A 23345-nucleotide genomic window follows, 5' to 3' on the forward strand; every position below is an offset into this window, starting at 1 on the left:
TTAGTGCCAGTCCTCAGATTAAGGCTCTCGGCTTTGTAGTTCTGTGTCCTATTCATCATTCTAAAAATTGAGGAGCAAGGTTACATTTTTGGAAAATGTATGTGGTTTCACTATTTAGTGAAGTTGTTGTGAAAGTGAAGGTTTTTCGTAACACATTCTCCTAATTCCTCCCAACGTGAGACAATTCTAGAGCCATGATATTCAGAGTTAAATTGGAATTTGTAAAACCCAAATTTAAATCCTTCAAAGTGTTCATGCCATTATCCGTATTTGTACCTTTTAGGTATTCGGTTTTGTCTCCCCCTTGCTAGTTGTATCTTTACTTTGGAAGGATTGTCCCATTTGCGTTTTGTCTGGATCTTACTCTATTTTTAGAACAAGTTCCACTGCTTTGCTCCCTTTGTTTTTCTGAGATACTTTTCACAGGTTGACTTTCTAATTATTACTATTAGCTTTAGAGGGTACAGACTTGAGGAAAGCTTCTCATTGAGCTGTCACCGCGCTGTGGCTGTGTCGAGAGCATCCCATGCGACCCCTCACGCCACCTGCTGTTGCCGGGTTCCACCGCCCAGAGTCCTCTGCAGGGCGATGACCTTTGTTGGGCTATTGGGGGAGTTTTAGTCAAAACCAGTCGATGTGCAAGCAGTGGTTGTGGGATCTCTAACTTCAAGAGGCTGTGTCTGGTGACTTTAGTCCTTAGGAGTAAACTCTTGCAGCCCCGTGACAGTGTCTTCACAACTGGTGACAAAATTCTGAATCATTAGAGATAAATGGGACTTGTCGCAGGGTGCTGACCCATTTATTCCTTCATCTGCTTCACACACTGAGCGCCGCTTGTGTGCCAGCGTGTTGTTAGGTGCCGGGGTCATGTGAACAAGACACCCCCTGTCTTTGGTCTACACCACAGTGGGGAAGACAGACCTGGATCAAATATAGCCAAGATTGTACCATTGCACTGCAGGTAAGGAACACGGTTTATACAGAGGAACCCAGTGGAGACTTTGGGGAGTGGGGAAGAGCCTTGAGGAATGATGCCTGAGCTGGGATCTGAGGCTGAGCAGGAGGAGGGGAGGTGAGGAGGGGAGATCATCTCCGGCAGGGTAGAGGAGCGCTCCTTGTTGGAGGGAACTGTGCGGTGGGCTTGAGAAGCTGAGCTATCAGTATGGCTGGAGCAGAGAGCAAAGGGGACAGTCACACCAGAAGAAGCTGGGCAGTATTTGACCTTAAGGATTCGGTCTGTCTTCCACAAGGAAAGCTATAGAGGAGTTTTAAGCAAGGGGGTACCACCGCATCTGTGTTTGGAGAGATCGCTTGGGTATCCACACAGAGAACCGACTGGAGGGGACTGAGAAGCGACGAGGAGCCTGCTTAGGGCAGTAGGCGTGCTCTCACCCTGATGAGAGAAGCAGACAGCTTGTGCTAGGTTGGTGCCAGTCTTGGGGGTAGGGAATGGATCGATTTGGAAATATTTAGAGGTTAGCCCAACACTTTCCTGATGGATTGTCCGTGCGGGAGAGGGAGAAGGGATGCGCAAGATGACTCAGGTTTCACAATTGTAAGGAGGCACATGGTGGACCCACTGGCTGCAGCGGGCAGTACTGTCAGGGACCATTATGGTGAAGGTCACGAGTTTGGTTTTGTCCATGTGGAGTTTGTGGTCCCTTTTACTATGTCCGTGTTTCACAGAGACCAGGTAATTGTGGCCGACAGAGGTTATCTGGTGATTGGTGCCGAGCTCTCAGGGGAAGGTTCTCAGCTTCGCAGTGTCCTCCCTCGTCACCGTGCTGAAATTAAGGAGCAGGGCTACATGTCTTTGAACTACATGTGGTTGCACTAAATGACTTGAATGGGAAATGTCCCTTGTCGCTGAGAGATGGGACCTTCGGGCGTAGAACAGGAGGCGGGGACTGTGTGGGAGATTCGGATGCCCCATGAGCAGTCTTTCCTTAGGTTCACTTTAGTTCCAGTGCCCTTGGAAATGACCTTTTGGGGATTCTCTGGGATAAATATGTGGAGAACCAGAATAGAATTTCTAGGATCTCCATTGCTGAGTGCCCTTTCACAAGCCTCCTAAAAAATTTCTAAAAGTGATTGTTGGGTGCCTTCAAACAGAAAATCTCTGTGAAAGCAGGGGTTGAATGTGTCCATGCCAGCAGTTTTGAAAGACCCTCTGTGGGACTGGTGTTTCTGAAAATGTGTCCTGAAAACTTCAGGTGTCTCTCAGATCTGTAGGCGGCCAGCACTGGAATTACATTGTTTTGCATACTGTTTGCAAACTAGAAATGTAAGATTAGTTATGTTTTTCATCCCCTTTGGAAGTCCCATTGTGTTCTTAATATTTACCTTCAAAGGAATGTGCTCGGAATAAATCGAGTGTCTTAGCTGACATGTTAATGCTACAAAGTTCAGCTAGCTGTCACATGATTTAATTAATTGATTTAATGATTTAATTACATGATTTAATATACTTTAATATACTTGCTTACTTTAATATATATATTTAGTATATATTTAATATACAATAATAATTTAATGATTAATAATTTAGTCATATGATGTAATAGAAATTAAATAAATTTAATTTAATATTTAATAATGATATAATTATAACATGACTTAATGATTAATTGACATTGGCTTATTTTACTTTTTTATTACTGTCGTGTTGCTTTTATCCCATTCTATAAAAAAGACCTGTGCTAAAAGAGTGACAGTGACTAGTAATGTACAATTCAGAATTTTGCCATAAATATGTGCGCATATGCAGTCTAAGTCTGCATGTGTTCTGATCCATCAGTCTGCTAATACGGCGGCGTCACGTGTGCTCCCAAAGATGGAAAGCAAAACCACAATCACCTGGAAATCAGGTCTCACCCTCTCAGGAATCCTTTCCCCAGCACCTGGGGTTATTTTATTGTGAGACTTCGTCAAACAACGACAGCCCAGAACACCCTTGTGACATTGTCAAAAGATAGTGAACCAGTTATTTCCTTGAATAAACATAATACTTCATAGTATGAAATTTATAAATTTTGTTACCAAAGTCAGAGAGAGACCAAGATGCCAGAGACATCAGTCCAAGTTGGATTAATTCTATGTGACAAGATTGGGTTTAAGGTCTGCTGCAGGTAAGAATTCGCAAATCCAGGAACAAAATTATTCTGTGTGAAGAGAAAACAGAAGTGACCAATAACAAAACCCCTTCATCAAGTGACACATTGGATGTCATGTCACTAGCACGCCACGTGGGGACTGTTACTGTCCCGTGTGTGTTCCGATCATTTGCTTTTTGGTCCGACAAAACCATGAGCGTATAGCACGAATCGTCTGCTAGCTTCTTCGTGGTACATTTGTTATTGGGAAGAAGAGCTGCTCGTTTTAGTTTGGATTGTTTTGTGAGCTCTGGCGTGGATCGGAAGAGTTTGTTGAGAGCCGCTCTGCGGGCTGTGGGGGGGGCATTGCTGGGCGAGTAATTGGGGTGGCCCTGGGGTGCCCGTCCACACACTGTCCCACTCGCAGGTAGCAGCTGGTGGAGACCACGTGCTTCCCGACTGGGTCAGTGCGGGACAGAGTACAGGCTGTGTCCCTCAGCCGCCTCAGGACGAAACGGGCACGGGGGTGGGGGTTACCCTGTGCTTTTCCACCCTGAGACACCCTGATGTTCCAGGGGGCAGGTGCTCACCCCAGCCCTTCAACTTGCGGGATTTGAGAGGTTTCGCTGTGATACTGACAATGCCATTTTCTGACTTCAAGCGTTTGCAGGTAGCCGAGCGCACTGACCCAGTCGTATCTTGAATAGGCAGAGCTGGGCATTTGAAGGGCAGGATGTGCTCTTCCCCCTTGACAAAAAGGAGTCAAGGTCAGAAAAGGAGGTAGACAGAAGTGATGGGGAGGGCAAACACACCAAATTTAAACAGTAATTCTCAAGCAGCCACACTCTCCAGACAAGCTACAGGTTTCTTAAACTTGCCCACAATTAATATGTGCTCTCCACGCAGGCCAAGTGCAAATTTTCGGTAAATGTTAGAAATTATTTATTAGGATAAAAGTGAAATAGTGTTTTTACTGAAGAATTGGACCTTAGTAATGAGCTATGGCGGGATCATCTCGCACATCCAGCTTTTTTCTTTGCCGCATACAATCATACAGCTAAATAAATTCAATCTTTGATTGTTTTACAAAAATAGGGATTTTTGTAGTTTCTTTTTTCCCTTTACCAGTACCACATGGAAATCCCTATAAGCGTTTGGTTGTGTCTCGTCAGGTTTTTATTTGACGTGACTTATTATAAACTTCTTTTTTTGTTGTTTGAAAGTTTAGATGTCTTTTGTGTAGGTGATAGTTTCAATTAGAGTTTTAAAAAATAATTGCTTAAAAGATTTTTTTAATTTATTTGACAGAGAGAGATCACAAGTAGGCAGAGAGGCAAGAAGAGAGAGAGGGGGGGAAGCAGGCTTCCTGCTGAGCAGAGAGCATGATGCAGGGCTCAATCCCAAGACCCTGAGATCATGACCTGAGCTGAAGGCAGAGGCTTAACCTGCTGAGCCACCCGGGTGCCCCCATAAACAATTTTTTTTTTCAAACTGCATCCAGCTTTATTAAAGATACTTTTCATAAACAATCATGGTATTTCAGGCAGGACATGGGCAGACGATCGTTAACAGTATACAACAGCTTTCAAACTCCCTTCTTCAATGGACTACCACAATCAGAAAGCCACTCTGAAACCCAGTGCAGTCTTCATGTGATGCTCGGAGCAGGGAGGTTTAGAGTGAGGGCAGACAGTTCACATTTAGCATGTTGTTTAACAACTTTTCACAAGCCGATCCTGACTTTCAGGAAATGATATGAAAATGGCAGGATTATCCATCTGAAGATCCATGAGCTAAAAAAGGAACTCTTTTGAGGGACGCCATCTCAGTGGTGACACTTAGTCAAGTCCAGATTGCCTGACATACTGGGAACCATGTCTTGGGGGTCAGGTTTCAACAGATCTCTGGGTTTAAGGGAGTCAAGTCTATGTTGAAGGCAGAGAGGGAGAGGAGGACATAAAAACTGAATTTTAGTTTTTTCCACACCAGCAAGGGATTTGTGCCCAGGCTCATGTGTGTCAACGTCAAGGAACCCCTCCTCCTGGGAGCCAAGAGGAAGTTTCTCAAAACTAGGAGGGAAAGGTGTTTTTCCCCTTGTGTCCATCTAGCTTCAGAAACATTCTATTAGTGACATATGCCCTTCCCCAAAAGAACAATGAAGTGTTCTGTGTGCTAACAACATAGTTTAAAAAAAAAAAAGTAAAACAAAACTCTGCATTTTTATAAAACTTGATAAAGATGGTATTTCAAACTGTACAGTCACCGGAAGTACACAGTTATCAAAGATGCACACCCTTCACTTGGCATCTCCAGCACCTCCAGCTTTCCGTGCCTGGTCTGTTTTGGCGTCTCCGGTTTCTGCAGGGTTATTCCCATCCTTGCTGGCGTCAGCTTTCCCCTTTTTCCCTTCGGGTACCTTCTCTCCCTTTGCTGGGGCCTTTTTAGACTTGGGCTCTGGCCTTGGAGGAGCAGGTTTAGCAGACAACTTTGCAGATCTTCTGTGTGGCTCGTCCTTCACCTTGGCTTTATCTCCTTTAGCCTCCCTCTCGGCCTTGCTCCTGGGATGGTGGCGACGGCGGCGGGACGTAAGCACTGGGCGCGGGGATGCAGCGGCGCGCAGGCTTTGGCCGGTCCGCGGGTCATTCTCGTCTCTTCTTCACACTGCTCCCTATGACCACTTCTTAAAAAGACTTTATTTATTTATTTCAGGGACAGAGAGTGCACAAGCAGGGGGTTGGGAGAGGGACAGAGGGAGAAGCAGGCTCCCTGCTGAGTGGGGAGCCCAATGTGGGCCTTGATCCCAGGACCCTGAGATCATGACCTGAGCCTAAGGCAGCTGTTTGACTGACTGAGCCAACCAGGCGTCCCCATCATGACCATTTTTAAGTGTGTGGTTCAGTAGTGAGTGTTAAGTGTGCTCACATAGTTGTGTCACACATCTCCCGGAACTTTTTTTTTTTATCTTACACTGAAGCTCTCTACCCGCGGAACAGAAACTCTCCCGCTGCCCCCCTCCTTGCCCCAATCACCACATTCTACTTCCTGTCTCTGTGCGTTGACCACTCAAGAGACCTCGTCTGAGTAGAATCATGCAGTGTTTGTCTTTATGTGACTGGCCTATTTCCCTGAGCACAATGTCCTCAGGCCTCGTCCACATCGTCGCAGGTGTCGGAATGTCCTTCCTGGTCGAGGCTGAGTGATATTCCAGGCCGTGCATCCCCCGTTCTGTGCATCTTCATCTGCAGGGGGACATCTGAGTCCCTCCATGTCTTGGCTGTTGAGAATGATGCTGCTGCACACATGGGTGTGCAAACACCTCTCCAGACCCTGCTTTCCCTTCTTTGGGGTATATGCCCAGAAGTGGGATTTGTGGACGATATCGTAATTCTGTTTTTAATTTTTTGAGAAAACTCCATACTGTTTTCCACATCGCTGCATCATTTCACCTTCCCCTGACAGGGTACAAGGGCTCCAACTTCTCCACATTCCCTGCAACACATTTTCGGGTTGTTTACTTTTCACTAGTAGCCATCCTACCGGGTGTGGGTGACACCTGGTGATTCTGACTCGCATTTGTCTGATGAGCAGTGACAGTGAGCCTCTTCTCACATGCTTGCTGCCATTTTAATGTCATCTTTTTTTTTTTTAAAGATTATTTATTTATTTGACAGACAGAGATCACAAACAGGCAGAGGCAGGCAGAGGGAGAGGAGGAAGCAGCCTCCCTGCTGAGCAGAGAGCCCGATGCGGGGCTCAATCCCAGGACCCTGGGATCATGACCTGAGCCAAAGTCAGAGGCTTTAACCCACTGAGCCACCCAGGTACCCCTTTAATGTCATCTTTGGAGAAATGTCTATTTGCCTATTTTTAAAAAATTGGATTATTTGGTTTTTGTTGCTGTTGTTTTCTATTTTAGATATGAACTCCTATGGGACATATGATATGTACATATTTTCTCCCATTCCCTAGGTTGCCTTTTCTTCCTGTTGATTGTGTCCTCTGATGTTTAATTTTTAAAATTTAAAAAGGTCTTTATTTTTATTGAATGAATTTGACATGTACCATTGCATAAGTTGAAGGTGTGCAGTATGATGCTTTGAGGCATTTCTGTATGGTAATGGGGCTGCCATTGTAGCAGTGATGCTCACGTTACATAATTACTGGGCAGTGCTGTTTTCTCTAAGCTTCACACTGTGCTTCGGATCTGCATGGCTTACTTACGGCTTGTTACAAGCGTGTCCCCTTGGGCACTAGCAGGCTTACCCCCTACCCATGCAGACAAGTTTTTGAGTTAGAGGTATTCCCATCTGTCCATTTCTGATTTTGTTGCTCATGTTTTTGTTGTCATAAAACCAAGAAATCACAGAGTACAGTGTCAGGAAGCTTTTGCCCTGTCTTCTTCCTGGGGCTGTCCGGTTTGAGTTCTCACATTTGAAATCCATTTTTGAGTTGATTTTTGTATACGGCATGGAGGGCAGTTAGGGGTCAACTTCTCTTGTGTGTGGGTATCCTGTTTTCCCAACACTGTTTGTTGAAGAAACTGGCCTTGGCACCTCTGTACACCATGGAGTGACTGTGTCACGGGTGTCATGGATGTGACCCGCTCTCTTTGGCTCTGTGGTTCCCAGATATGTCCTAGCGTGTGTACGGAGGCCACCGTCCTTACCAGGGTGCCCTAACGTGTTGGTGCCTATATTGTTATGGGAGTGGGGTGTGGGGTTGCCGGACCAAGGGAATATATACTTTTTGATAAATTTTGCAAGGGTAAAATATGACAAGGGTATATTTCAAAAAGGCAGTAATACTTTGCGTCTCTACTCCCCGCATTTGAGAGCAGTAGGGTCCTTCTTCATCAGATCCCGGGACTGCAGGCTTCAGGAGGGCCTCTCCCTGGTGGGATCGTATCTGTGACAAGGAAAAGAGAGGTCTCTCTCTATCAGTACGTATGTTAGTGCTTAACATTTAACACATAAAGACCTCCTCCTCTCCCTTTCCATGACCTCCAGAAGCCTACCGGAGTGGCAGAGTTCTGCTAAGCCATGCTTACCCTACGGAGGTGGAATCAGTTGAGGAGGAAAAACCCGGGGTTTGGAGATTAATCTGGCTTCAAAGAGTTCCAGGTCGGCCGCCCAGCCCTTTGCTGTGTGATCCTGGGCCGATGAGAGCCTCTCACACTCTAGCCTCTTCGCTGGTGAAAGATGCCCGCGCAGAGCGGTGCGGCGACTGTTCAGTCCTCACACGTGGTCTCCAGTCGCTTGGGCTGCGGAACAACTTACGGCCGCCAGGGTGGCTTGGCAACAACAGACTCTTGGGAGGCTGGAAGTCTGAGACGAGGGTCCCCCGTGGCTGGGAAGGGTCCCTCTTCCTGGCCTGGTCTGCCCACATGGCAGAAGCAGCTGGGGGCTCTGTCCGCAGGCTTCTTCATAAGGCGCTAGCTCCGTGCGTGTACGCCCCGCTCTCATGCGCTCAGGACTGAGGCCTCCTACGGATCCCATCACCCAGGGAGCTTAGGAGCTCAGCATGGATTTTAGGGGGCACCGACATTTACACTGTAGCCCATGTCATTTTCTGTTTATCAAGATAGTTCTCAAAAACAGACTATTTAAGACGCATCTGTGGCGACCGTAGACAGATGAGCGGTTGCCGGGGCTGTGGTGGGCGGGGAGCCACGAAGGGCCACAGCGCCAGCATGCTGAGGGCAGCGAGACCCCCGAGGACGGTCCCGTGCTGGTGGGTACACGTCCTTGCACATTTGCCCATACAGAGAATACATTACGCTGGGGGTGAAACATCGTGTAAATTATGGACTCTGGGTTCATCCGTGGACACAAGTGTACCACTGTCATCGGGGCTATTGATGGGGAACAGGGAGTCTATAGAAAATCTCTATACCTTCCCCTCAAGTTTGCTGTGAACCTTGTATTGCTCTCCAAAATAGTCTCTTCAAAGTGGTTTTTACATTATTTTTGTGATCATCACAGTAGGTCTAGTTAGTATCTTTACCACATATACTTATAGTTTTCTTCTTCTTTAAATTCTTTTTCTTCTGATGAGAAATTTTAAGATCTACTTTCTTAGCAACTTTCAAATAATCAGCACACTATTACCCTGTACTCACCGTGTATTACATCACCATGATGTCTATTTTACAACCGAAGTTTTGGGCCTTTTGATCCTCTTTACCCACTTTGCCCACCTGTTCCCCTCTTGCCTCTGCCAACCAGCTACCTGTTCCCTGTGTTTGCGAGCTTTTGAAAATAAATATTCCATATGTAAGTGAGATCACTCATGGTCTGTCGTTGACTTGCTGTAATTCCCTCCAGGTCCTCCAGGTCACAAACAGCAAGATTTCCTTCTTTTGAGTTGAGTTGTGTTAGTGTTGAGTTAGTGTTTTTCATTTTCTTCAGATAAATGCCCGAAGTGGAGTTCTAGGGTATTTCTACTTTTCATTTCTTGAGGGTCCCCCATGCTGTTTCCCACAGTGGCTGCACTAATTTTTCCACAGTGCTGCAATGGTGCACAAGGTTCCCCTACCTCCACATCCTTGCCAACACTCGTTTTTTCTTGACTTCTTTTTATAAGAGCCATTCTGATGGGTGTGAGGTAATGCCTCAGTGTGGTTTCAACTTGCAGTTCCCTGATAATCAGTGATGGTGAGCATCTTTTCATGTACCTGTTGGCCATCTGTATGTCTTCTTTGGGAAAAAGTCTGTTCCTATTCTCTGTCCATTTAAAACTGGATTGTTTTGCTAGTGAGTTGTAGGACTTCCTTATCTATTTTGGATATTAACCCCTTATCAGATATATGATTTGCAGATATTTTCTCCCATTCAGTAGTTATTTTTTTATTCTTTTAAAAAGATATATTTATTTATTTTAGTGGGGAGGGGCAGAGGAAGAGAGAGAATCCCATGCAGGCTCTGCACTGAGTGTGGTCCCCACTTTGGGGCTCGATCTCACGACTCCAAGATCATGATCTGAGCCAAAACCAAGAGTCAGATGCTTAACCGGCTAAGCCACCAGGCACCCCTGTCTTTTCATTTTGTTGATGGTTTCCGTTGCTGTGCAGGAGCTTTTTACTTTGATATAGTCCCATTTGTTTATTTTTGCTTTTGTTGCCTTTGGTTTTGGTGTTGAATGCACAAGATCATTACTGAGATCAGTGGCAAGGAGTTTACTGTGTCTTCTTTTAGGTTATGGCTTCAGGTCTTCTGTTCATATCTTCAGTCAGTTCTGAGTTAGGTTTGCGTGTGGTGTAAGATAGTGGTCCAGCATCCTCCTTCTGCATGTGGCTGTCCAGTTCTCCATGTGATTTATGACTGACTGTCCTTTCCCCATTGTGTATTCTTGGCTCCTTTGTCATAAATTAATTGATCATATATGCATGTATTTATTTCTGTGCTGTATTTCTGTTCCACTGATCTCTGTTTTTACACCAATACCACTCTGTTTTGATTATATTTTACTATAGTTTTGTAATGCAATTTGAAATGAAGTAGTGTAATATTTCCAACTTTTTTGCTCTTTCTCAAGGTTACTTTGACTATTCAGAATGTTTTGTGGTTTCACACATGTTTTAGGATTGTTTATTCTAATTCTGTGAAAAATGCCTTTGGAATTTTGATAGGGATTGTACTGAATCTGTAGGTCGCTTTGGGTAATTTGGATATTTCAACAATACTGATTCTTATAAGCCATGGGCATGGAATATCTTCCCATTTATTTGTATCATCCTCAACTTCTTTTTTTTTTTTTAAAGATTTTATTTATTTACTTGAGAGAGAGACAATGAGAGAGAGCATGAGCGAGGAGAAGGTCAGAGAGAGAAGCAGACTCCCCGTGGAGCTAGGAGCCCGATGCGGGACTCGATTCTGGAACTTTGGGATCATGACCCGAGCTGAAGGCAGTCGTCCAACCAACTGAGCCACCCAGGCATCCCTCATCTTCAACTTCTCCCAATAATATCTGACAGTTTTCAGTGTGCAGGTCTTTAACTTCCTTGGTTAAATTTATAACCTTATAAGTTAATGGAATTGTAAATGAGATTATTTACTTATTTTCTCTTTTTGATGGTTCATTATTAGTGTACCAAAATGTAACAGATTTTTGTATATTGACTTTGTATTCTGCAACTTTTTGAATTTGTTTATTCTAACCATTTTTTGATGGAGTGTTTAGGGTTTCCTATATATAACATCAGGTCATCTGTAAGTAGTGATAGTTTTATGTCTTCCTTTCTGATTTAGATACTTTTTCTTTCTTCTTCTTCTTTTTTTTTTTTTTAAAGATGTGTTTATTACATAGAGAGTGAGCATGAGACAGGGAGAGGGGTGGAAAGAGAATCTCCAGCAGACTCCCCACTGAGCACAGAGCTCTACATGGGGGCTCGATCCCAGGACCCTGAGATTATGACTTGAGCCAAAATCAAGAGTCACATACTTACCTGACTGAGCCACTCACTCAGGTGTCCCAAGACATGTTTTATTTCCTATTCTTGCTTCATTGCTCTGGCGTGGACTTCCAGTACTATGCTGAATTAAAGTGGTGACAGTGGGCATCTGCATCATATTCCTGGTCCTGGAAAGCTTTTCACTGTTGTGTATGGCATTAGCTGTGGGCTTGTCATACATGGCCTTCATGATGTGGAGGTGGATTTCCTCGGTGTCCACTTTGTTGGAAGTCTTTGTCATCAATGGATATTGAAGTCCATCAAGTGCTTTCCTGCATTCATGGAGATGATCATGTGATTTTTACCCTTCACGTTGTTAATGTGGTGTATCCCACTGACTGCTGGGTGGGTGTTAGATTGTCCTCGCATCCCTGGAGTAAATCTCACTTGATCATGTTGAATGATCCTTTAGTGTGCTGGTGATTTGGTTTGCTGCTGTGTAGCTGAGGATTATCTCCTCTGTGTTTGTCAGGGATGTTGGCCTGTGATTCTCTTTCCTGCGGCATCCTTGTCTGGTTTTGGTTTCAGGCTAATGTTGGTCTCATAGAATGAGTTCGGAAGTGTTTCTTCCTCTTCTATTTTTGGAAGAACTTGAAAGTTGGAGAAGGATTGGTAATAATTCTTCGAATGATTGGTAGAATTCACTAGTATTTGTTGTGAGGAATGAAGTCTTAATTAAAAAAAAAGACCGTTACTAGGAAACATATAAAACATTACAAAGAAACAAGGAACATAAATGTGCCAGCATTGCCTACTTCGTTTTATCTTTGTTATTTGCAAGGGAACACTTGTGGGGTGACTATTCAGATAACATTTTTCTACAGTTTTATCCACACCGTTTGTCACGTTTTCTCAGCGGTGATCAGAGCTGTGTTGCCCACGTAGCTCCTTGCGTGAGCTCCATCATAAAGACATTCTCCTTTTAGTGACAGCGTTATCAAGACGCCATTCACACACCATACGACTCACCTATTTAAAGTGCACGATCCCGAGAATTGTAGTATATTCAGGCTAGTGCTGCTGTCACTGAACACGGTATTTGAACATTATCTCCCTCCTCCCCCATACCGCTCTCTCCCTAGGCAATCACCAATCTGCCTCACTCTATCTCTAGATTTGCCTGTTCTGGAGAGTTCACGGAAGTGGAATCATATAATTCACAGTCTTTGGGACTGGCTTCTTTACACAGCGTGTTATTGAAAAGGTTCACCCACGTTCCAGCCTGCACCGTTCATTCATTCATTCATTCATTCATTTTAGTGGCGAATTAATATTCCTTTGGGTATTCCACATTTCATCTCTCCATTTATCCTGTGATGGGCATCTGGGCGGTTTCTACCTTTTGGCTGCTGTGAACATTTGTGTGCAAGTTTTGTGTGGACGGCTGTTTGCATTTCTCTTGGGTGTGTACCGAGAATGGAATTGCCAGGACTATCACAGCCCTGTAGTTAACTCTCTGAGGAACGGACAGATGTTTTCCAAGGCAGCCACATCACCTTCCATTCCCGCCAGGAGTGTACGAGGGTCCCAGTTTCTCCACATCCTTACCAACACTAGTTAATCTTTGATTTTGATTATAGGCATGTCCCTGGGTGTGGAATGGTAACTCATTGTAGGTTTTTTAAAAAAAATATTTTATTTATTTTTAAGTAGTCTCTACAGTCAACTTGGGGCTTGAATTCATGACCCCAAGATCAAGGGTCACACGTCCCACCGACAGCCAGCCAGGTGCCTTCATTGTAGTTTTGGTTGGCGTTTTTCTGATGGACAAAGGTGTTGAATATGTTTTCAGACACTCGTTGGCTCTTCTTCAGAGAAATGTTCAGATCCCTTACCCATTTTTAAAATTGGGTTATTGGGTCTTTTTATGATCGACTTGAAAAGGTAATTGGTGTATTCTAGAAATACACCCCTTGTCAGATAAATGGTCTGCAAATGTTTTCTCCCAGTTCCCTCTTTTTTTAAGTCAGGAAGGGAAGAAAACTAAAACATATTAAGTAACTATCACGATCAGCATTATACCTAGTTAGGGCTGTAGAAGTTGCCAGAGCGTAGAAATGATTTCTATCTTCTGGAGGTTTAGGTTTCTTTGGAGACCCCAGACTTACGTGACAAAACTGGAAAGCAACACAGAATAGCGCATGTTAAATAGCACACAATCTCAGTCAAAAATGGCATGAAAAAAAGTATGAGAAATAAATGCTCTGGGATTCCAAGGAACTGAGGTTGAAAGCAGCTGATTTAAATTATTTATTTTGAGTAGAAATACATGAGCAAATGTTAACTATTCAGGGCAACGTTAAAAAAGAATATTCTGGTTTGATCAGCTTCCAGAGATTTTCGTAGTACCGCGTACACCGTGGTCAGTCTTCCTGGCGGACCGTCCCTGTTTATCCCTGTGCTCCCGGTTCTGGGCATGCGGCCAGAACCGTTTGTTGAAGGAACGAGCACACGCCAGCAGGGCTGGAGGGCGCAGGGCGTGCGGCACCGAATGAGCCCTTCCCTGAAGCTGGCACAGGTGCCAGTGTTAGGGTGGAAAGAGCAAGAGGTGGAGGGGCCCTGGTGCCCCTCAGGGCTCTTCCCCGAACCAGCTCGGCAGCAGCGGCCTTGCCAGTCCCACAGCCTCACTGTGAAGTGAGGGGAATGCACTGGGTCTTCCCCTCTAAACATTCTGAGGTTTATGAGCAGCAAAAACTTGACACATTTAGAACCAGCTAAAAATTCTCTAAGTAGAATTTGAATACATGATCAAGGTTTTATGCTAAAATAGCGCTGACAGGGGCCCCTGGGTGGCTCAGTGGGTTAAATCCTCTGCCTTCGGCTCAGGTCATGATCTCAGGGTCCTGGGATCGAGCCCCGCATCGGGCTCTCTGCTTAGCAGGGAGCCTGCTTCCTCCTCTCTCTCTCTCTGCCTGCCTCTCTGCCTGCTTGTGATCTCTGTCAAATAAATAAATAAATCTCTCTGTCAAATAAATAAATAAATAAATAAATAAAATCTTTTAAAAAATAGCACTGACTTTAGCACCTCCTGTTTCTATAAAATTGTGTCAAGGAAATGGTATTTCTGATATTGGATGTACTATGAAGATATTTACAAGGCAGTATCTTTTTTTAAAATATATTTTTAAAAAGATTTTATTTATTTATTTGACAGAGAGAGAGACAGTGAGAGAGGGAACACAAGCAGGGGGAGCGGCAGGCAGAGGGTAAGGGGGAAGCAGACTTCCTGCCAAGCAGGGAGCCCAAAGCTGGGGCTCAATCCCAGGACCCTGGGATCATGACCTGAGCCAAAGGTAGACCTTCAACTGACTGAGCCACCCAGGCGTTCCTACAAGGCAGTACCTTCAGGATTATCATTAAGTAGAATGTTGGAATTAATTTATCAACTTATTTATACTCTACTTTCTTTCAAACAAGATTTGAAAGCTAGTATCTTTTTCCCTAAGGCAAAAGGTTCTTAGATGCTATTAAAATACATTCTGTTTGTTATTTTTATTTTTTAAACAAACTTGGTGTTTCAGAGGTTAAGATTTTAAACAGGATTAGGAGAGGAGAAATAGTTCAGTAATGCTATTTTAACACGAAGCTCTGAAATTAACGGCTTTTAAACATGAAAGCTCTAATTTTCTGTCAGACCGTTTAGGTTGGAGAAGGACCATCACCAGCTACTACAAATCCCTGCGTGCGTGCTTAATGATAAATAAGCCAGTGATGGTTTGGTTCAAGTAAATGCTTTTTCTTTGTAAAATCATGAGTCCTAGTAAATGTCATGCTTGAATTTCACACCTCTGACATATCCATAACAGAGACTCTGACCTATATAACACCGAAATCTCTCATTTATTCAGAGAGGCTTAGGTAAATTCAGTAGAAATAGAAACATGACCGTGACCTGTACATCTAACCAGTCTGTGGCTACAGTGTTGAAAATCTTTAAAATTTTGTTTCTCTCTTTCCTCTCTCTCTCTTTTTAAAGTGTTAGGCTGTAAGCTAATTTTATATAAACATAAAGCAAACAAAGTATGACAAATCTGAATAATTTATTCAATGTTTATATGTTTTATATTAAAATAATGTAAGTTAAAACTTGTTTGTTTTACATTTACAGTTGATATAAATAAACTTCAAAGTATTTATTTCCTCGGTTTTTTTTTTTTAAGATTTTTTATTTTTATTTATTTGAAAGAGATCACAAGTAGGCAGAGAGGCAGGTAGAGAGAGAGGAGGGGGGGAAGCAGGCTCCCAGCTGAGCAGAGAGCCCGATGCAGGGCTCCATCCCAGGACCCTGAGATCATGACCTGAGCCGAAGGCAGAGGCCTTAACCCACTGAGCCACCCAGGCGCCCCTATTTCCTAGGTTTTGAATTTTATGACAAGCAACCCCTTTAGCTCCAGTAACTTATTTAAAAGCTTAAAAGGTTTTGTTAAAATACTCTGTATTAAGTAGTGAGTGTTTCCTAGGGAACTCAGCACATTTCCATGTGAGTAATCTGATTTAACTAGAAATGTATCTGAACCACAGTGTCCTTTATTGATCATAAACATCTGTATTAATATTTTCCTGTAAAAGCTCTGTTAACAGTCTAAATGATAGGTTGGTTCCTTGAAAAAGCCAAATGTTCTTTGAAGTAGGGGTGTTTGGTGGGAGACAGGTGAATACACTAACTTTTAAACATTTTTATACAGGATTACCTGAACCATCCTTTGTTGCGAAACATGAAGACAATTTGTTTAAGGATTTGTTTCAAGACTACGAAAGATGGGTCCGTCCCGTGGAGCACCTGAATGACAGAATAAAAATAAAGTTTGGCCTTGCGATATCTCAGTTAGTGGATGTGGTAGGTGTGCATATCATGACATACTTCATTTCATACGGGCTTCCTGAGGGCATTGTGGGGGCCCAGACACCGTGTGAGGCCGCGGGGATGGCAAAGGTGGACGAGACAGTCATACTCCTGAAGGAATACAGCAGGGAGAAAGAACTACTACGCGAGAGGCCTAAGAATGCACTGTTTCTCTAATACAGTATAGTTTAGAAGTCATTTATTGGTCATTTTAATGGGCCTGTTTTTAATAAGTTCAAGGATAGTAAACCTTTTATATGGGAGATTCTCATTACATTTGTTTAAAAATATGATTTTAAAAAATCAACATTTTAAAGAGGAGAAAGTCCAAGAGTAGATTTGTAGATTTGGGGGACCAGAGGGGTTCTCAGCAGATCATTGTTTCAGTATCACACTTAAAACCTATCCGAGACTTTCCCATATGACACCCAGGGAGTATCTGTTCCATTGTAACTTGTTTTTATTGTCGGGAGATCCTTTCTACTTAAAGGACAAAATTCCCACTAATTTTTAAATTAGTTTCTTCTTGTTCTGATCATGTCAATCAATAATTATTTCCCTGCTGTGTTCCCAGAATAGTCCGTGTGTGTGTGTGTGTGCATGAGAGAAAGAATGTACACCAACATTTATAGGTGTGCCTTTATTTCCTAATTAGAGAAGCAATGCATAATTTTTGTTGAGAGTTTGGAAAGTGTGAACAAATACAGATGAGGAAATAAAAACTGACTGTGATTCTATGACCCAGAGATGACCAGTGGTAACATTTTGCTGTATTTCTTGCAAGTTTTAAAATTGGGCTATTTTAAAAATTAGGCTATTTTGTGTGTATGTTTAAAAATTGGGCTATTTTGACATAAGGAAGGCCTTTTTTCCTCCTGTTTTTTTTCCCCTCAAAATTTTATTATTTATTTATTTTAAGGATTTGTTTGTTTATTTGACAGAGAGACAGTGAGAGAGGGAACACAAGCCCGGGGAGAAAAAGGGAGAAGCAGTCTCCCCGCTGAGCAGGGAGCCCCATGCAGGGCTCGATCCCAGGACCCCCGGATCATGACCTGAGCTGAAGGCAGACATCTACCTGACTGAGCCACCCAGGTGCCCCACAGAGTACATATTTTTAAAAACGTCTGTTGATATATGTCACTTTAATTGCCTCCAGAAAGATCAGTGAATATGGACTGTGTTGTGTGCTTGGCCCTCTGCTTGGGGATTTTAAATATAAATACAACAGAGAAGTAGGAGGGTGAGCAGGGCTTGCTCTCAAAGACCTTTCTCTCTCGTTGGGACTGTGAGCAAGTAAGTGGAATCACTATAGGACACAGCGTTACTGGCCACAAAAATCTGGGAACTCGGGTTTTGATCAGATCGTCACAGAAAGCAGGATAGAGGAGGGGGCACGGGGGCCGGCCTTGTGGTGAGTGCGGGATTGCACATGCAGAGAGGAAAGTAACAAGGAGCAGTGTGATCACAGGCTCAGAAGCGACCAGGAGCCTATTTGTCCAGCTGTTGAGATCAAAGGGTTAATGCTGGGAGCCCCCCTGGGATGGCCTGATGGGTCTCGGGGTTGCCTACATGCCACAGTGCTGTGCCCCCTGCCAGTTTTCTATTGCCTCTTGGAACAAGTCGCTCATCCTTCAAGGCCAAATTTATTTGACCCGTGGTGGAATCTTTCCAGGGTTCCTAAGACAGTCCCCTCTGCTGGCGTTGCCCTCTGCTCTTGACAAGTGGCCATCACGGTGGCTGGCGCTCGTGCACTCTGGGTGGTGCCCTCAAAGCCCGATGAGCTTCATTCCTCGGGTCCGTCCCAGAGCCCAGCACAGTGCCTGGCGCACAGTAGGGGCTGCGCGGATGACAGATGTGACGGCCACAGGTGTGGTCGAAGCTGTGCTTTAGGAAGAGCCATAGGGTGGTTAAATATGTGGTCTTGAGGACTGAAGGCGACGAGAAGCTTGGGAGGCCCGTGGAGGCCGGGTGGCAGGAGTCGCCGAACTGGAGCACTGAGCAGAGCCGGAGGTGGCAGGTTGTGAGGTCCATGTGGTGACGAGGAGAACAGGTCTGAAAGGTTGAACACGTCGCTCTGCGGCAGGCAGAGGAGATGGCGTGTCCCACTCCAATACCAGGTGCTTGTGCTTGTTCAAAAGAAAATGTTCCCGAGGCCCTTGGGAAGTCCAGCCCGGCTCTGTGAGGAGACAGGAGGCTCAGGGGCAGCAGGGACGGCCTGGCCCAGGGCCGAGTGTCAAAAATGTGGGACTGATGCGTGTTCATGCGAGTAGGGGAAGCTGGAGGGGCCGTCCTTGAGGAGCATCTGGAGGAGGCGGTGGAAGAAAGGATGAGCCAAGCAGGGAAGCTGGGGAAGGGCTGTCTCCTGAGAGAAGAGCCCAGAACACATAAGGTCAGTGATGACGATGACAAGACGGAAGGAGGACAGGAGCTGGGGGAGGTGTGGTGAGGACATGGACGCTGAGCTCTGCCGCCCTCAGTCTGTGGTCCTGTTTGGGGGCTCCTCCCACAAGTTCGCTCAGATTCCCGCCTTCTTCCCCATGTGTTCTCGCTCACTCATCTTTCTGAAATCTCCGTGTTGGCTGGCTCGTCAGTTGCTAATTTTACAGTCAGGTTAGGACACGATTGCCCCTGCGGGGCGCCTGGGGGGCTCAATCATTAAGGTCTGCCTTCGGCTCAAGTCATGATCCCAGGGTCCTGGCATCGAGCCCCGCATTGGGCTCCCTGCTCGCCAGGAAGCCTGCTTCTCCCTCTCCCACTCCTTGTGTTCTCTCGCTGGGTCTCTCTCTGTCAAATAAAGAAAATCTTACAAAAAACAACCAAAAAACTATTGCCCCTGAAACTTTTCTGTTCAACTTATGTGTAGCTAACGGGCACTTGTGTCCTGGTGACAAGGACACCTGTGCTTGTCCTTGCTTGGGTTTGTGTCTCTTACATCCTGCATAGTGCTGAACGCAAGACAGATGCTTGGGAGACAACTAGGTCCCCTTAAGTTGGGCTGTACAGCCGCATTTGGGGCTGGTTGTGAACTTAGGTATTATTCCTTTATCTGTATTGAAGATATGAAGTATTGATTGGGTCCTAGCCCATGGTGCAAAATTTATGTGTGTTCACATATTCTGGGGAAAAGTTCTATAATTTTCATTAGATTCTCAAAGATGACCTATTGCTTTATAGGGTCATAGGTAATAGGTTTACCAGAACTTTCCCAATTGTTAATGCTTCTGTTTAGAACTTTGGGCACAGAGACCAGCCCTTACTCTGGATGCTGTATGACTCGGGGGCACACGGGGGAGCTGGTAGGGTAGGGTTAAACTCAGGAGCTTTGAATTCTAACATCAGTTCTCCCACTGGTCGGTGGTGTTTAGGCAAGTGGCCTCGCTGCGCTGGTTTCTGTACTTGCAGAGTGAATGGTTACGGAGGATGGAGTCTCCAGGTCCTTGCCCGCACGAGTGCTTTAATCAAGGACAACTGCCCTTTGGAACAGGAGTGCAGGAGGGATGGCCTTGCTGTATTTCCTGGTAGCTGCTCCCATGGGAGGGACGTCACCCCTGTCTTTGTCCCAAGGGAGGTGCCTCCTCCAACCTCCTCCTCTCTCCCGGGTGCTCAGCTGCTGTTGGAATGCGTGCCCTCCAGGCACCTGAGCCATTTAAAACCCTGTCCCCTCTCCCGAGCCCAGGGATGGCCTCTTACCATGTGGGTCTCTGCACTTGGCGTTAAATCCCACACACTGTGGCCGATGATCACAGTGGTCTTGTAGGGGCCCATTCGGCTCCATGATGTTTCCTTAAATGTAATGGAAGAAGTGTCACTTTAGCTGGGCCTTGAGAATTCAGTGAAACGCTGGTCTCAGCAAAGAAACAACATCAGGGAGGTGTAAGTGGCAAGTATTGAAGAACTCAGTTCTCTAGCAAAGCCGGTGGTGAGAGCTCATGAGGTTGCAGGCAGGGCAGCGAGCACAGTGTCTTGTCTTCATGGCAGCGCCTCGGAGGTTCAGAGCTGTGCTCAGCGGAGACACAGAACTACTCTCCCTGCATCGTGGCACTTCCGAGGTCACCGTGTGCTTTATCAATAATTCGCAGTCAGCTTCTTCCTTTCTTAGCGCTAAGGACGTAAAGTCATGCTGTGCCTGTTCCTTGGACTGTGTCTCAGCTTTGAGGTCACAGCGTAGTTGAGCCCATGTGTTCAGTCTGAGATGCCGGTGTGTGCCACGGCGGTGTACCTGACGAACAGAGCACCCTGAGGGGAATGACGTGCAGTTAGGCTGAAAAAGGACCCTGCCCTTCCAGAGAACGGCATCGATGAGCAGGATGTAGGGACTGTACAGACAGGAGTGTTTGTATAAAACTGTAAAAGTTCTTATTTCTAGAATTATTGTTTCTGTACTTGAAATAATCAGCCTTGTTTACATTTTTGTTTTCTAGGATGAGAAAAACCAGTTAATGACAACAAATGTCTGGTTGAAACAGGTGTGTATGAAATGCAAAAGGTCACCTGAGTGGTCCTGGGTACTGTGACCAGAGGATTGCGAGCACAGAGGAACACGAGCAGGGAGTGTCTGGGGGCAGGGCAGGATGCAGGAGGGTGGGGGTCGACGGGGTTCTCATGGATCGGTTGCTGTCTGCCAGGCACCGTTGTGGGCACTAGGGAAACAGCAGTGAACAACACAGACAGAAGTCCTGGCCATCAGGAAGCTTCCTTCTGGTCGGAGGAAAGAAACAAGGAAGCTGTATTGTGCCTCGAACGCTGACAAGCTTCACAGGGGGCCAGGGGATCTTCGGTGATGTACTTTTAAATAGGATGGGTAGGGAAACCATTGAGAAGAATGTAGTGTTTGAGCAAGACTTGGAGGAGGAGAAAGAAGCCGTATGAGTATCTGGGGGAGAACTGACCCAGGCAGAGAGGAACCAGCACGTGCAAAGGCCCTGTGGCTGGAGTGTGCCTGGGGTGTTTCAGGAGGAGCAAGCCAGACAGTATGGGTAGGGATGAGTGAGCCATGGGGTAGGAGGCGTGTATAGATGAGGTCAGAGAAGCAGTGGGAGGCGTTTAGTAGGCACCTGGGCTGGTGTCGGGATGGTGGTATTTACTTGGAGTGAGATGGGAATGGGGGATGGGTTACTCTTATAGACAGAGCCCTTTGTAGAAAGGACTTCTCTGTCTTCTGGGCCATCAGACTTACGTCCTCAGCTGCTGCTGTGTGCTTTCCTTTGGTCTTTCTTTATTATCCCTAATTATAACACCGACTACCAGTTCCCTGGCCCTAATTCCTAAAAGGCATGCCTCCTTTTTTGGGGGTGCAAGTCTTAACATGATCCCAGAATGTCACTTTGTGGAGGTTGGACAGGTTTTTATATCTGTGGAGTGTGTAATAAATCCAGTCCCCCTGCAGGGACCAGTCCAACCAATGACAATAGAGCTGGAAAAGAGAAAGTCTGCCTAAATCTGGTCCTTACATGCCCATGGCTGCAGCCCTGGGCATGGTCGCTGGCAGGGGAGGAGGTGCCGAGCAGAGCACGGGCCTCACCTGTGTTGCATGAGGACCAGGGGCTGTGCTCCCATGCTCTCAAGTAAGATGTGGAGCTGAGTGTTCTCTGTGACGAGCAGAGATGCTTTCTGTGTCTAGAACTTCTGGATTTGGTAAAAAGTATAGCTTTTACTACTCTTGACCATCGATGTCATTGGAATTGGCAACTGAGGTCATTGTCTTTGTTCTGAAGGAGTGGACGGACGTGAAATTAAGATGGCATCCTGAGGAGTACGGAGGAATAAAAGTTATACGCGTCCCTTCAGACTCTCTCTGGACTCCAGACATTGTTTTGTTTGATAAGTAAGTTATATTCTAAATACCGCTTTGTGTTTTTAAAAGGAAACACTTGTATTTTTATGAGGCACTAGTAACTTTTCTTCTCTTGGAACATTGTTTAGCTCTAAGATCAAATGACTTGATCCTATGTTTTTTGTGAACCTGCATGTAGGTTCTGTGTGTCCATTCCTTTTCTTGGTATATTGTTTCCTGATCGTGAACGTGTTCTTTGGTTTTTAAGACTTGTAGAGCTTCTGGGAAGTCCAGGGAGGTGTAAGGAAGTGGGGGGTCGCCCCATCATCCCTGCACTTGGAGGCAACATTCACAGTAGCCGACACGTACAGCGGACTCACTCCGTGTCCAGCTGCGTGCTCTGAGCCGCTGTGCTTTATCGATCCCGACTGTCATTCGGGTGGCATTGTTGACGGACGAACGGGGACCGGCGTTACAACCTCGGCCATGACCCCACAGTTTGCCTGTGTCCGAGTGGGCTTCCCACGAGGCAGCCTGACGTCAGACTTACCCTCTGATTCAATAGACTACGTATCTGCCAGATTACCTTCCAGATTTGGGGGGTATTTTTTCAAAAAATAGTTGAAGTTCTACTTCATGCTCAAATAAATTTTACTTCTAATTTTCTTAAATACTGCATTGGAATTATCCCTTGATGAGGGGCGTTGAGTCCATTCATCTCCACGGGCGTTCTACCTCACTGTGTCTTCAGGATGGTTCTCACTGGGGGAAAGGATAATTCTGGGATCGAGTTTTGGTTTTCTAGGACCACCCATGGCAAATCTGGGAATTCGTGCTTCTCCTAAAACACTTTGTGGTATATGCAAGAAGGCGTTTGGCCCGAAGTCAGAGCAAACGCTATGCAAAAATACCAGTCTTTAGACACCCTTTCCTTGCTCGCTTCTCCGCAGGTGAAGAGGGAACAAGGTGTACCTTCTCAGGACACAGCTCCCTGGAGTGTCCTGTACTCCGGGCTGCTGAAAACACGTTTGCATAGGCATGAGTGTAACAAAAGTCACTTGAGTTTTAAGATACAAGAAACTAGTATTTCAAAGAAAGCTGATGTCGGTTGACTTCTCCAGGATGTGAGTTCCTGGGGTGGCCGAGCCCGAGAGGCCCACAGGCTGGCGTCCAGTGTTTGTCACAGAG

General features: G+C 45.4%; 2 protein-coding genes across 2 annotated transcripts in view; one reads left to right on the plus strand and one right to left on the minus strand.

Annotated features, from left to right (window-relative positions):
* Positions 1-23345, plus strand: part of CHRNA5 (cholinergic receptor nicotinic alpha 5 subunit) — a 44201-nt gene that overhangs the window by 16603 nt on the left and 4253 nt on the right. Inside the window, exons 2-4 of the mRNA XM_044230850.1 lie at positions 16227-16378; positions 20806-20850; positions 22099-22208. Coding sequence (XP_044086785.1) covers positions 16227-16378; positions 20806-20850; positions 22099-22208 — 307 coding nt within the window. The remainder of the gene's footprint in view (positions 1-16226; positions 16379-20805; positions 20851-22098; positions 22209-23345) is intronic.
* On the minus strand, positions 5389-6624 carry LOC122894030 (non-histone chromosomal protein HMG-17-like). Its single transcript, XM_044231378.1, has 2 exons — positions 6608-6624; positions 5389-5650 (listed from the first exon to the last, which is right to left on the minus strand). The coding sequence occupies exons 1-2, from the start codon at positions 6622-6624 to the stop codon at positions 5389-5391; spliced, it is 279 nt and encodes a 92-aa protein (XP_044087313.1).

The sequence above is a fragment of the Neovison vison genome, chromosome 13 (genome assembly GCF_020171115.1).
Source record: "Neovison vison isolate M4711 chromosome 13, ASM_NN_V1, whole genome shotgun sequence".
NCBI lineage: Eukaryota > Metazoa > Chordata > Mammalia > Carnivora > Mustelidae > Neogale > Neogale vison.